The sequence below is a fragment of the Sciurus carolinensis genome, chromosome 10 (genome assembly GCF_902686445.1).
Source record: "Sciurus carolinensis chromosome 10, mSciCar1.2, whole genome shotgun sequence".
NCBI lineage: Eukaryota > Metazoa > Chordata > Mammalia > Rodentia > Sciuridae > Sciurus > Sciurus carolinensis.
Genome location: NC_062222.1, coordinates 46,946,322 through 46,961,409, shown reverse-complemented (window position 1 = coordinate 46,961,409; position 15,088 = coordinate 46,946,322). Strand labels below are relative to the sequence as shown.

Genomic DNA, 15,088 nt, shown 5'->3' with positions numbered 1-15,088 from the left:
ACATCAATATATATTTATGAATAGTCATTGCGCATTTTTTCAAAATAACTTGTCTAAGTGGATAAAAGTAATGTTTTGGTTTATTTAGGAAGAACCTAAGAGAAAGTTCATATTGCAAATGATTTGAGGAGAATTAGGGGAATAGGGAAGATCTCAAATGAAAACTGTCTAATTAAGGATCCTTGCCTTTATTAACACTTAATTTATATTTCCTTTGGTTTTTATGTGATGTTTTATTGATGGGACTGTGATCCCTTATTTTAAATCTAAGATGAGTTGTACAGTAATTCTGAATTGTTGAATTTTTTATATTAGGTCTGTATCTCCAGGTCACCCATGAACCATGTTAATAAGATTAGGTATCAATACACATAGTCTCACTTTTATATAACCTGCATGGGATTTTTGAATTAGTGTTTTAGAACCTCTGTCAGCACTCCAACCTTACACTCAGTTACCCAAAAGGGTAATTCTTAGATTCCAAATCAGAGGTATCTTTAACTTTAAAACCAAACTAACTTGAGGTGAAGTTCTGTTACTTCATTTTTTTTATATCTGGTTTTCTTTCTTAGGTCTTTCAATGCATACTTTCCATGGAAACTTCTTTGTCCGTTCCACTGATTTGTTATCCCTTGCCAATATCAATCCTGATGCTGGATTTGCAGTGCAATTGTCAATTGAAGAAAGTTTGACAGATACTTCCTTAGTGTGCTTTCAAACAGCCCTGTTATATACATCAAGCAAAGGTAATATTATCAGAAATTAACTATAGCCCCTCTCTTCTAAGTTCTCCTTAGTTGAGTGGGGAGAAAAATGAATACAAACTGGGAAGTAATGGAATTTGCATTAATCAAATATATGTTCTAGTATTTCTTTTTTCAACTCTCCTTTTGAATATTTAAATACTACATTTTTTTTTATTTGTGAAAAACTTGTATTCCTAGGATCCTGTATGTTTCTCATAAGCACTTCATGCTAAATCCAGTTATGCAATCCTTTGTATTATTTTGCCCCATAAAATGAACTATGTAGTAATTATAATTAAGGTCTTCATTTGTTATTTGACAGTCTATATCATTTTCTAATATTTTACTGTATTGGTACAATTTATTGATTTATCTATTTATTTTTGGTACCAGGGATTGAACCCAGGGATACTTTATCACTGAGCCACATCCCCAGCTCCCTTTTTTTTTTTTCATTGTGAGACAGAGTTTCACTAACTTGCTGAGTCTGGCCTTGAACTTAAAATTCTCCTATCTCAGCCTCCCAAGTTCCTGCGGTTATAGTCGTGTACCACCCACCACACTGGTTTCTATTGGGTGTAATTTAGCAGGAGTGACATTAAAATAAAATTAGACCTAATGTTCAACTATGTGCAACATGTAGTATAGTGTTAATGGTCTACAGACTTGGAGAGTGTTTAATTTTCTTTAAAACATGTTTTTACATTTCAGAATCCTGTTGGTAATTTAATCTAGCCAAACCAGTAATTTGAATAAAATTTGACCTGTTCGCCTTATTTCTTTCTTAACCTGATGTATTTTACAGTGATAGTTACTCTCCATTTTCTCTAGGTGAACGCAGAATTAGAGTGCATACACTTTGTTTACCTGTGGTAAGTTCGCTAGCAGATGTATATGCAGGAGTAGATGTACAAGCTGCCATCTGTCTCCTGGCAAACATGGGTGAGTAGAAAGTGAAGGAACAATCAAAATATATTTTCTATTCTATTGTTGTTGTTGTTGTTGTTGTTAAGCTTAGAACTCCCTTATTTAAAAAGTATATGTTTTAAATTTTCATTTACTTGCAAGATGAATGAGACCGTTCTTATATTTCTTACTAATTCTTAGTTTAACAATCTGTTGGGGGATTCATGAGTACTAAAAACTGGTAAATAAAATAAACATCATTACCCTATGTAAACGTAAAAAAATAAAAAATAAAAAAAAACTGGTAAAAATCTAAATGCCATTCAATTAATGAATGTGTGAATAAACTGTGATACATCCGTACAATGGAATACAGCTCAGCATGAAAGATAGCCATCAATACTTGAACTGACATGGATGTTTTTCAGAGGCATTATGCTGAGTGAAAGAAACTAGTCTCAAAAGACTGCATGCATATAATTCTATTTACATGACACTGAAAAAGGGAAAATTATCAAGTGGAGAATAGATCAGTGGTTGCCAGGATTTGGGACAGGGTGAGGGTTTTGCTTCAAAGGGACCTATGGGGGATATTTTGGGGGTGATGGAATTATGGTGTATTTTATTGTGGTAGTGATTACATGGCTCTGCCTTTGAAACATAACCACCATAGAACTATGCTCAGAAAACAAATTTTACTGTTTATGAATTTTAAAAATCCTTTAAGGAATTAATATTATAATGAGTATCTGAACAAATTTCCTTTATTTATATATTTAGACATGAAAAAGAGCCTTGCTATTTCCCATATGATCTTGGAGAAAACAGTCATTACTCATTTGCTGAAAAATTATAATAGCATTAATTATAATAGTACTAAAAGGGTTCCTTCTTTTTGCAGTTCTGGGGGTTAAACTCAGGGCCTTGTGCATGTCGGCAATTACTCTATCACTGAGCCACACTCTCAGCCCGGGATCACAATTTTTATTCTATATTATTTTTTAAAATATTCTTTAGTTATAGATGGACATAATATCCTTAATTTGTTTGTTTATTTTTATGTGGTGCTAAGGATAAAACCCAGTGCCCCACACATGATAGGCAAGTGCTCCATCATTGAGCCACAACCCCAGCCCCAAGGGGGTCATAATTTTTAAAGTGTCATTTTACATGTAGGTTTTGAATTATTTATACCATAACTGATTGCTTTTCACTGTACTTTTATTTTTAAAGTACTTGGGCATATTTTTAATTATTTTAATTTAATAGATTATTTTAATAAAATATATTCTTAGAGAAAAAAATTTCACATCAATATTTGTCTCTTTCATATCTATATGAAAACCTAAGTTCAGTTGGCCCTCTTTTTTTTAAAGTTTACCTGGGGTGTTTTGCAAAGATTATTGGGGATCACTAGAGATAACTTAAGAGTGTGGAACTTACATTGGTTGTGTAGGGAAAAAATGTTATTTTATGCATGTGACTTCTGTTTGAGTAATTGAAACATCCTCAGTGCTTTCTCAGAAAGCACATATATTCTCTAGTATCTATAATGGTTAAGTATTTTTAGATTTAAAAGATTAAAACAAAGTCTGAAAGAATCTAGACTTGTTCTGATTATCAGATTTACTCAGATTTTATTTCAGAAAAAATGTGTAATGAGCAAACACTTAAAATGAGAGAGCAGATGGAATGCATTTTATTTGTTTCTTAAATAAGGCATATATACTTTATCTCTTATAGTGTTCCTTGGAATCTAATGGATCTAATGATTAAACACCTTTTCTTTTCGGTTGCTTTATAGCTGTGGATCGATCAGTTTCATCAAGTCTGTCAGATGCAAGAGATGCCTTAGTGAATGCTGTAGTGGATTCACTGTCTGCCTATGGCTCCACTGTCTCAAATTTGCAGCACTCTGCATTGATAGCACCCGGCTCCCTCAAGTTGTTTCCTCTCTATGTTTTAGCCCTTCTCAAACAGGTAGTTCTGTGTATGTTGTTAAATTTAATGACGTTTAAAAAAATTCTCAGATACATATTTGAATAAATGAAGTCTAGGTGATTGTATTCTAATACTTAGTGGATTATGCACTTTAACTTTAGAAGCGTTTTGAAAAAATAGGGGAAAAATCAAAGGAAAATGAAGATATACAAATACATTACGACTTGTGAAACCATATGCTCTCTTTAATATTTGTGAATAATTTAAAGAATGATGTGGTCATAGCAACTCTTTTCCCTTCTGAAAAGAGACTCTGAGTAGAGGATTGAATATTTATTGAACATGTTTCTATTGACTCAGTCATGGTAATAGGTACTACATACACATCAACCCTCACAACAACTTAGAGAGGTATTAACCATTTATCTTATGGTGACAGTATAGCTCAGAGAAGCTAAGTACCTTACTTACATACTTATTGAATGTCAGAGCTGAGAATTGAACCCAAGTCTGTCTGACTTGAAAACATGCTTTTTCCATTGTTGATGCTGTATTTTTCTTTTAGTACCTTTTTGTTTTCCTTGAAAATCTATCTTTTTTCTTGTAGAAAGCATTTAGAACGGGTACAAGCACTCGCCTGGATGATCGTGTGTATGCCATGTGTCAGATAAAGTCTCAGCCACTAGTTCATCTAATGAAAATGATTCATCCCAATTTATATAGGATAGACAGATTGACAGATGAGGTATGCATTTTAGTGCATTTGAAATTGTTAAGTTTGAATATATTTGAGTGTCTTTATTTTATATCTAAGATAATATATTATTGCAGTCTCTTTCATTTCTTTTTCTTCCCTATGGTATTAATACATTAAATAAGGACACTAGCTATGGACCTGAATAGGACTCTCAGATATGGGTATGGAGTTTTCAAAAGTACTTTCATATGGGAAGTAACTTACTTTATGGAATTGGTTGTACTGTTTATTATAAAGCAAAGTTGTATAATGGATATTTCTATTTATATATTGTAGATAGTGACTATTTCTGATACGATCAGATTACAGTATTGATTATTTGGTAAACTCAATCTAGTCTCCAACAGAATTTTAATGTGGAAATGTGTAGGCTCTTTCTTCCTTGTGTTGAAACTATCTTCTTTGGAATTAATATTAATCCCAAAATAATACTAGAGAAATGTGAAGTAGTTTACTGTGCAATCGTGTCAACAATCATACTGTTAATACATCTTGACCCCAAAAGGAAAGTAAATGGGACAGATCATTTTATCTGTTTTAAGTTTTTACTTTTGAAATTTGAATACATTGGAGTGTCTTAATGCTATAGCCAAGGTGGTAATGTTATGATCAATATTTTTGCATCTTAAAATATTCTCAGTTGTCATATTTTAGTATTTCATATAGAGTTTGTGGCCATTAATTCTCACACTGTGATAATAGTATTATTAACTCATTCACATTCTTCCTTTTCTTTTCAGGGTGCCATACATGTTAATGACAGGGTGGTACCACAGCCACCGCTTCAAAAATTGTCTGCAGAGAAGCTTACAAGAGAAGGTGCTTTCCTTATGGACTGTGGCTCTGTAAGCATCCTCTACTTAGAAAACTTCTCACTGTTTTAACTTGTAAAGAGGGAAACTCTTACAGTTGTCATGGAGCAGGCAGTGAAAGGGAGATCAGGAGATGTGATCAACATCTCTAGTAATAAGAGAAGTGCAAATCAAAACTACCCTAAGATTCCATCTCACCCCAATTAGAATGGCAATTATAAAGAATACAAGCAACAATAGGTGTTGGGGAGGATGTGGGGAAAAAAGTACACTCACACATTGCTGGTGGGGTTGCAAATTAGTGCAGCCACTCTGGAAAGCAGTGTGGAGATTCCTTAGAAAACTTGAAAGGGAACCACCATTTGACACAGCTATCCCACTCCTTGGCCTATACCTAAAATCAGCACACTACAGTGATGCAGCCACATCAATGTTCGTAGCTATTCAATTCACAATAGCCAGATTGTGGAATCAACCTAGATGCCTCTCAATTGATGAATGGATAAAGAAACTGTGGTATATATATACAGTGGAATATTACTCAGCCATAAAGAATAATAAAATTATGGCATTTGCAGGCAAATGGATGAAATTGGAGAATATCATGCTAAGTGAGATAAGCCAATCTCAAAAAACCAAAGGACAAATGATCTCGCTGATAAGTGGATGATGATACATAATGGGGTGTGGGAGGGAGGCAAGAATGAAGGAAGGAGGGATTGTATAGAGGGAAAAGAGGGGTGGGAGGAAGGAAAAAATAACAGAATTAATCAAACACCATTACCCTATATAAATGTGTGATTACACAAATGGTATGCCTGTACTTCATGTACAGAGAAACAAGTTGTACCCCATTTGTTTATAATAAAAAAATACTTAATTAATTAAAAAAAAATTGTTGACTGGGACAAGAAGTTGATTTACTTTAGACCTTTTGAGTTGAACATCATATTATTATAGATTAATAAATTTTATTATGAATTATATGTACTTGGTAAAGAAAAGTAAAGAGATGAATTCCTGTTTTCAAGGACTTTACTATAGGAATCATAAAATTCAAAGGACCTCAAGAGTTTATCTAGGTCAACTTAGATCTGTTACCAGAAATCCCATTAATGTTTAAGAGTCCAGCAGAGGTCACTATCAAGGATGGTGATAAAGGGTGTCAGAATGATCAAGAAAGTTTAAAAATGGTATGTTATGAGCAGGAAAAGTATTTGGATAACCACAGAAGAGGGGGAAACTCAGGAGTTGAAATACAGAGACAGTAATTGAAAGAGTGGATAGAAATAATAGTAGTCAATTATCCTGATTAAAATGTTACATTACTCCCAGGGAAATAAGTGAGGAAGAAGGTAAAATATATTTTATGAGAAGTCTTAAAATTTAGGCAAAGGGCTGGGATTGTAGCTCAGTGATAGAGTGCTTGCCTAGCATGTGTGAAACACTGGGTTCAGTTCTCAGTACCACATATAAATAAGTAGAATAAAGGTTCATTGACAACTAAAAATATATTTAAAAAAAAGAATTAAGAATCTGGTTCATGTCTTCTTTGCCTAAATTTTTTAATAGATATATATTTTTTAGTTGTTGATGGACCTTTATTTATTTATTTATTTAATTTATATGCAGTGCTGAGAATCGAACCTAGTGCCTTACACACGGAAGGTAAGCACTCTGCCACTGAGCACAACCCCAGGCCCCTTAATTCTTAGATGTAGATTTTCATTGTACCAATTACAGGTTTCTATCTTTTATGTCTCTTTCTACTGTATTTGAGATAGTATACTTGACCTCTTATACATGATAATTCTGAGAGAATTAGCTATGATGGATTTCATTAACTATTAGGGAGTTTTAATATTTTGTTGCTCTTTATTTTTTTTTAAGGTTTTTTACATTTGGATTGGAAAAGGCTGTGACAATAACTTCATAGAGGATGTGCTTGGTTATCCTAATTTTGCATCAATACCACAGAAAATGGTCAGTGAGTTTTAATAAACAACTTAACTTTTTTACTTGTTTTTAATTTTTTATTGACATAAAATATGTGTAAAATTTGACATTTTAACCATTGTAAAGTATGTAATTCAGTGATTTTTAGCATATTCACAATGTATAACCATTACCACTGTCTAATTTTGGAACTTTTCCATTAAACACCCCTGACCCAGGCAACTATGAATCTCTTTTCCATATGTGGATTTGCCTGGTTTGACTATTTTAAATAAGTAGAATTATATAATAGGTGATTTTTTGTGTTTGGTTTCTTTTACTTCTGCAACATATTAAGATTCATCCATGCACTGATGTGTATTAAATTAATACCTCATTCTTTTTTATGACTGAAAAATATCAGTTATTGGCCATTTTGGTTGTTTCTTTTTGGGGACTTTTGTGATTAGTCCTACCATAAATGTTTGCGTGCAAGCTTTTGTGGCCATATGTGTTCTGCTGTCTTGGGTATATATCTAAGAATGGAATTTCTGGGTCACGTGATAACTTTCATGTATAATTTTTTGACAACTGCCAAACTATTTTCCAACAAATTGAACTTTTAAGTGATTTTGCTGGTAATAAACAAAAAATTTTAAGTAGGTCTTTACTGAATATATGTTAACCAATACCAAGGAAATGTGATGCTGAAAGCAGTTCTATGCATTAATTTTAATTTTTTAAGTTGTGTTTATTAACAGAAAAGGAAGATCTACCTTATTCTTGAATGTTATAAATATGTGTGTTCCTTTTTGCTCAAATTAATATAAATTCATGATAATACCTGTCACAATCCAGTGTTTATTGTTTGTTTACTTTGAGTTAGTCCCAGATTCATTTCTAAGATTCAGCAAGTGAGGATAATTAGGAAACATTTGAAAAGGAAGAATAATGTCAGCAGAAGAGGAAACATGAAAAATAAATACTATTAAATAAACAGGAAGCCTTATTCTAAAGCTATAGTTATTTAAGCACTATGATACTGGCACAATAAGCACATTAGTGGAACTCCGTAGTGGATCAGAAATGGAACTCATTCATGAAAAATAGAATGTGATAAGAGTACATTTCAAAGTACCGTGGAAAAAATGGGGTATTGGAAAAAAAATCTTGGGACCACTGGTTATCCAATAAGAAAAAAATACTCTTTTTATCAAAATAACTTTCAGATGGATCAAATATTTAAATATAAAAAAGAAACCATGCAGATCATTGAAAGAGATGTTTATGAATATTTATGAATTTTTAATGTTAAAGTGGACAAGGCCTTTGTAAACTAGTGATCTAAAAGATTAGTGAAGCATTTCTACTTGGTAATTAAAAAGTGAAGCCAAAAGACAATAAAATTGTACAATTATCTATAACTCAAAACTGAAAAAGGGCTAACTTTTCTAGTATGAAAAGTGCTCTTATAAATCTTAAGGAGAGCTCTACTCCCACCATAAAAAAAAGAAGAAGAAAAATGGGTAAAATATTTGAACAAAAAATTCTTAGGGGAAAAACACTGTAGTGGCTATAAGAAATAATATTCAACCTCACTGTAATTAAGAAAAACAAAATAATAACATCATTACTTTTACTTACCATATTGGCAAAGATTTTTAAACTTTTCTGGTACTGTAAATTATTTTACTTCTAAATATATACATAGATTTATTCATAGAAATATGTGTATGTACACATAATCCTGTTGCATTAAATAAATAATAACTGCATTTATTAAAAAGGATAATCTAAAGAGAGAATAGAATGCATAATATGATCCCATTTGTATATATGTATATGTAGTAATAGTAGCTGTAAACACTTAGAAAACATCTGAAAAATTCACTTCAAAATGGACATTTTTTTTTGCTTTTTTAATATTGACACAAATTACAAATATAATTAACCAAACTTTTCTATTTAAATTTTATTACATATTATATACTTTAAATTATTTAGATTACTTTTAAGTTGACTTTGAAAAGAAAAATCTGCGTGTGTGTGTGTGTGTGTGTGTCTGTGTGTAATTGTTAAGGGAATTTGAAACTTAGTGGAAGCCCCCTTCGTTTGAATATTTCCTTTAGGTGAAATGGTACAACATACTACTATTCACATACCAGTTGTGTTTAATGGACTTATCTGGAAAAATATAGTATTCAGGTTAAAATGTCAATAACATACATATTTTTTTAACTTATCCAGAAAAATATAAACAGATTTTTCAGCAATTTATACTTCATCTCTATGGTTGTTGTTATTAAACTGGGGATAGATTATAGGCAGTTGATTAGTGGTAATGGGAATCATGATTTAATTCTAATACTGCTAAAGTCTATGAGAAAGGAAATAATTTTCTAATTATATTTATTTTACCAGACGCATCTTCCAGAGCTAGACACACTTTCATCAGAACGAGCCAGATCCTTTATAACTTGGCTTAGAGATGGCAGACCGCAAAGTCCGATCCTTCATGTGGTAAAGTAAGTACTTCTATAATTTAAGTATGAAGTTGTCTTTTCCACTGTGATCATTGGAATTGCTTGTCCTTAAAGCAAGCTTTAAATAATATCTGTATTCTAGTGGTAGAATATTGTTACTTGATTAATAACATTTCTCAAAAGTCCTCATGTATTAGTGCTTCCTTAAATATATAATTATTCTTTTATAGTATATATTTTTAGATAAATGGTGTTTTTTTCTCTGTCAGAGATGAGAGTCCTGCCAAAACAGAATTTTTTCAACATTTGATTGAAGACCGGACAGAAGCTGCATTTTCTTACTATGAATTTTTGCTTCATGTACAGCAGCAAATATGTAAGTGAAGTAGAATAAAATTGAATAAGAAGAAAAAGATCCATAACTGAGGTAAAGCATTATCTGTCACAGAAGCACATAGGAAATTTGAAGTAAAAGCATTTGTTTTTACAAGAGACAATGCACAGCACTCTGAGGTTTTGGCAAAGTGTAAACGGGAAGAATGAACTTGACAGATTTTCTTCAGCCTAAATTAATGGTAATGATGCTGTTTTAACAAGTATATTTTGAATTGGTTTCTACACATTTCCAGTAGTACAGCAGTACAGTGCTCTCTTCATTGCAAGCTGGCAAATTTACGTAGCTGTGTGGAATGTCATAATGTAAAATTAGATGAATTTTTTTTCTTATAATTAATATAACATTTCTGGACTTGAACTCTGAAAAAGAGATGCCAAAAGGCAGTGGTACCGTGTTATTTGTTTATATGAATTACTTTTTAACAAGGAATGATTCGTATTCATTAAATGAATTCAACATTTTCCCTGTAAAGACAATAGAGTTTCAGTACACAAACTATAGAAAATATATATATAATGTACATAAATGTTACATTTGTAAAGAAAATGTAAAAATGTAACTACAGAATATGAATTGCTTAAACTGTGCTGCATTGTTGGATGACAGCTCTTTTTGTCACAGTTGGAGAATGAGGTTGACTAATGCGTATTATGAATTGAGTCCACAGAAGAAACACAAACTCTTTGTAATTCTGTTAAATCTTTTATGTGGATTTATTTATGATCAGCCTACTAATTAAAAATATTTTGCTTGACAATTGGTTTGGTGGTTTTTGTTTTTGTTTTGGTGGGTGTTGGGTTTTTTTTTATTTTTTTATTTTTTATATCTGGGATATACTGAATTTACTTCTTAAGAGAAATGCAGTGATACTGCTTCTCAGTTAGGAATACATGTGAATCAATAAATTTTCAATAGTTGTAGACACTTCCAAGTACTTACTTTTTGTTTTTATTCTAAAAACAAATGATGCTACTTCCAAAATATATTCAATTACTAAGTATAATTTTAAATTGTCTTTTAAATTTATCATTTAAATTAAGCATTTTTTGTGCATATTTATAACAAGAACATTTTAATAACATGACTATCCTTTTTATTTAATTGACTTTAAGATTACTATCTGGAAATTTGAGAGCAATTTTACTTTGATCAAGAAATCTCTTCAGCTAGGTCCACGTGTGGTGACCCATGCCTATAACCCAGCAGCTCAGGATGCTAAGGCAGAAGAATCACAAGTTCAAAGCCAGCCTCTGCATAAGAGAGGCACTAAGCAACTCAATGAGACCCTGTCTCTAAATAAAATACAAAATAGGGCTGGGGATGTGACTCAGTGGTCAAGCATACCTGAGTTCAATCCCCAGTACCAAAAATAAAAATAAAAAATAAATCTCTCGAGTTAAGGGTATAGCTTATTGGTAGATGTTTGCCTAACATGTAAAAGACCCTGGGTTTAATCCCAGCACCTAGAAAAAAGAAAGAAATCTCTGATCTAGTCAACTTATTTACTATAAAAACTTAATGGTCCATTAGCTTATAGAACAGAATTTTATTTTATTCCCTGAGAGCATCCCCATGATGAACTTTAGAAGGAAGAAGCCTCTCCTATATTGGTGAGTGTTCTTTACTGGTTTTGTGAATCTCTTTGCTGTAGATAAAAATAAAAGTACTCTTACATTCCCCGATGGAAATGAACAGTTAAATGACTCACCCTAAATGACATAACTTACTAATTAGTGACAGAACCAACAATAAAAGCCAAATGTTCTCCCTACCCAGTGATACGCCCTCCACCCCCACCCCACCCCAGGACTGTACTTGTCCCCATACCATGCTGTCTCCAGCAAGAGAGAATCTTATTTAACATCAGTAGAAACTGCAGTACCTCTAATGGCAAATAAATGCTTTTATATTACAACAAAACTACAGTATTTCTACTTAAAAAAAACAAAAATATTTTGCCTTTGGATATTCTGTCATTCATTGAATAATTTAAAAGCACTTAATACTTGTCAGATAACATTCCAGGTACAAAACAAAATCCTTACTTCCATTATGCTTATGCTCTGGTGCTAGAATGTGGAAGGCTGAGACAAAAATTTCTATATAATTTGTCAAGTGCAATGAATATTGTGAAGAAAAATAAATCTGGGTAAGAGAACTGAGAATACTGTTTTTCGTGGTAACAGAGAAGTCCCTTTTAAGAAACGAGAGTGGAGCAAACACCTTGTGACCTGTGGATATCTGGAAGAAGAGCTGGTTAAGTAGGAGGATTTTATGGCAGGTGAATATGGAAGTTATCGTCAGAATGTTCCCATTTTCTCTGTGAAAGATACTACAGAGTTATTAGCAGAGAAATGGGAGTGTTAGTGTTTTCACAAATTAGTCTTTAATAATATTGAGATACTGGCTAGTGGTGTTGAGTAGGATTGTCAGATAATACTGCAGGCCCATCCTGGGATGAACTCAAAGTGAAACCAGTTAGACTGCTGTTCCCTTACTTGGTGGAAAGTTGGAGGTGATCAGGGTTGGATATAAGAAATAAGCCAGGGCATTGAGAAAGAGTGACTAAAGGAACACAAACTAGAGAAAATAGGTAACAGAGAAAAGTCAGTGAGCTCAGTGGTTTGACCATCCTGCTGAGATCAAAAAGCTATTAAGAGTATGGATACCAGACTGGATAACTGGAAAGAAAAGAAATAGTGGTCAGGATATGGAACACTTGGAATTGAAATTGTGAGGAAGGTTAAATATTGGCAATAAGACCTAGAGTATGTCCATGGGAGTGAGTAGTCAAGATGCTCTTAAAGGTAACTAGAAGGGAAGAGGGCAGAACTTGGAGCCCAGGGTTTTAAATGAATTCTCTATTTGATTATTACAATTGTGCCCAAAAAATGTCAGAAGTAGTGGTGATGCAGGGACGGTGATGACTGTAGCAAGGCGTATGATGTGGGAGGATGGCATGAGCTCAGAGGACCTGGGGAAAAGAAAGGAGCAAGAATAATCCAGAAGCCTACAAATGAGCAGTAAAGAGATAACTTCTTGAGATTTGGGATCAAAAGTAGACACTCCTTGAAAGGTTTGCAAGGAGTGCAGTGTCCTGAGAAGACAGTCAGGTTTCAGTCAATGTGTGGAAACTAACAAACCAGGCTATAGGCATGATTAAATCAGTCTTGATGAGAGGTAAGTAAATAAGCTACTCTTGTTGCCCTCTGATGGGACGTCTCTTGGACATTTGCTTAGTGAGCCACGTGAATGTTGGCCGAGAGGAAAGGGAGTATGTGTTCCAGGAGTCCCCTTTTCAATTAGTTTACACTTCACCAAAAACTGGTTCTTTCTGAGTGTTATTTCTGGAAATGGAAACAGAATTTCCTGGGAGAGCTTTTTGCATATACATCCATACTTCCCCAAATCTGATATTCAACACCTGGGTAAGGGCTTAACCATATGGAAATTTCTATACATTATATGTGTGTGTTAAGCACTCTTTGATAGCTATTGTGGATATGACTGTATTGCAGGAAACTCATGAGGTCAGGAAATGCACAGATTATCAAAGTGTTATGTTAAGGAAGCCATGAACTCTTCTATTCAAAGTGTCTTCCTTGGAAAATACTTCTGTAAGAGAGAAAAATAGGAAAGATCATACAAAGTTGAAGATAACACTGCAGACATTATCCAGATAGGATCACAAATTACTGAAAGAAAAGAGATTTCAAGGGGGGAAATAAAAAATACTCAAGCTTGGTTTGGCACATGCAACAAGTACCTAAAAAATAAAATGCTAGGAAGACATAATTAATTTCCTCCTGGTCTGAATTCAGAGACAGGATCTGTATCCTCCTACCTGCCTTTTGATGTGTATGAGAAGTAGGCAGAGGATGTATGTGTAGATGACTTGAACAGGGAAGGTAACCATCTTCAGGAGACATAGAAGCATTGCCTTCTAATGGAACATGAGCTATTATGAAAATGAAAAGACTTTTTTTTTAAGTTTCCATTAGTGAACAATAATGCACAGCTCTGTAGACATCATTTTTTGGACCAATGAGTATTACTAGGAACCCACTAAGTGGGTTACTAAAGATCACTAAAATTTATATCCAAAAATGAAAATCAGTATTTACCATGAGATTTTACTTAGGACTCTACTTATTACATGTACAAAGTTTATAATTTCACTAGAATGCCCAAAAGTGCATATACAGATCCTGGTCAGCACATGGTTTGCCAGATAACCAACAGAAACCACCCTGTAGTCACACTCCTGCATTTTATTTTGAGTGTGTCATCATTGGGAGGAGTTTATGGCTTTTGCTGCTATTTTTGCTTTGGGGGTTCATGTTAAATTGGGACCATTTAGACTGCTATAGATAATTTGATTAGTGTATGATCATGTATATATGCATATTTACACTATATTTTTCTAGTTTTCTATAGCAAGATTTTTAAATATTCTCAGTAGGAATAAAATAATTATACTCATTACTAAAACAATTATGCACAATCTACCTACCTTTTACTTTGCTTTTTATGCACAATCTACCTACCTTTTACTTTGCTTTTAACACTGTATTGATGATGTAGCCAGTGAACATGTGCTACTTAAATAACTTGTAAATAGTATTAAGACCTGTGCAGTATAATGAGTGGATTCATTTGAAGTTAATAATTTATAGTTTCATAATATTAAACCGTGTGTTTCAGTTCTCTTTAAAAATAAACAATAAGCAATTTTTATATGTTTCTCTCAGTTCTTTTTTGTATCTTGTATATATGTTTGTGTGTTTATCAAAATTCTGGGGATCAAACCCAGGGCCTTGAGCATGCTAGGCAAGAACTCTGCCACTGAGCCACACCATTACCTAGTTCATTTGGATTCTTTTTGAGCATCGTATCCCACTTCCCACATCCCCAAGTACCTATCCCAAAACAGAATACATAGCAAGAACATGTTTATTGAATTTTATTTATTTACTAGAAAATTTTATTAGCCATTTACTTATTAGCCATAACCAAATCATTTCACAGTGACCCTTGGGAAAGTTGTGAAATGCTGTACCATTTAGAAGGACTCTTTCTCATTTTTAATGAATTTCCCCCTTTTTTTTTTT

At 33.0% G+C, this 15,088-nt stretch overlaps 1 protein-coding gene across 4 annotated transcripts in view; it reads left to right on the top strand.

Moving 5' to 3' along the window:
* Sec24b (SEC24 homolog B, COPII coat complex component) overlaps nt 1-10,738 on the top strand; it is an 86,430-nt gene extending 75,692 nt beyond the window's left edge. For all 4 annotated transcript variants that reach the window (XM_047567139.1, XM_047567141.1, XM_047567140.1 and 1 more), the window contains 8 exons: nt 573-746; nt 1,578-1,688; nt 3,457-3,632; nt 4,201-4,338; nt 5,091-5,195; nt 7,053-7,145; nt 9,519-9,622; nt 9,850-10,738. In XM_047567139.1, the coding sequence (XP_047423095.1) occupies nt 573-746; nt 1,578-1,688; nt 3,457-3,632; nt 4,201-4,338; nt 5,091-5,195; nt 7,053-7,145; nt 9,519-9,622; nt 9,850-9,964 (1,016 nt within the window). In that variant the 3' untranslated portion in view covers nt 9,965-10,738. The remainder of the gene's footprint in view (nt 1-572; nt 747-1,577; nt 1,689-3,456; nt 3,633-4,200; nt 4,339-5,090; nt 5,196-7,052; nt 7,146-9,518; nt 9,623-9,849) is intronic.
* The last annotated feature ends 4,350 nt before the right edge of the window (nt 10,739-15,088 follow it).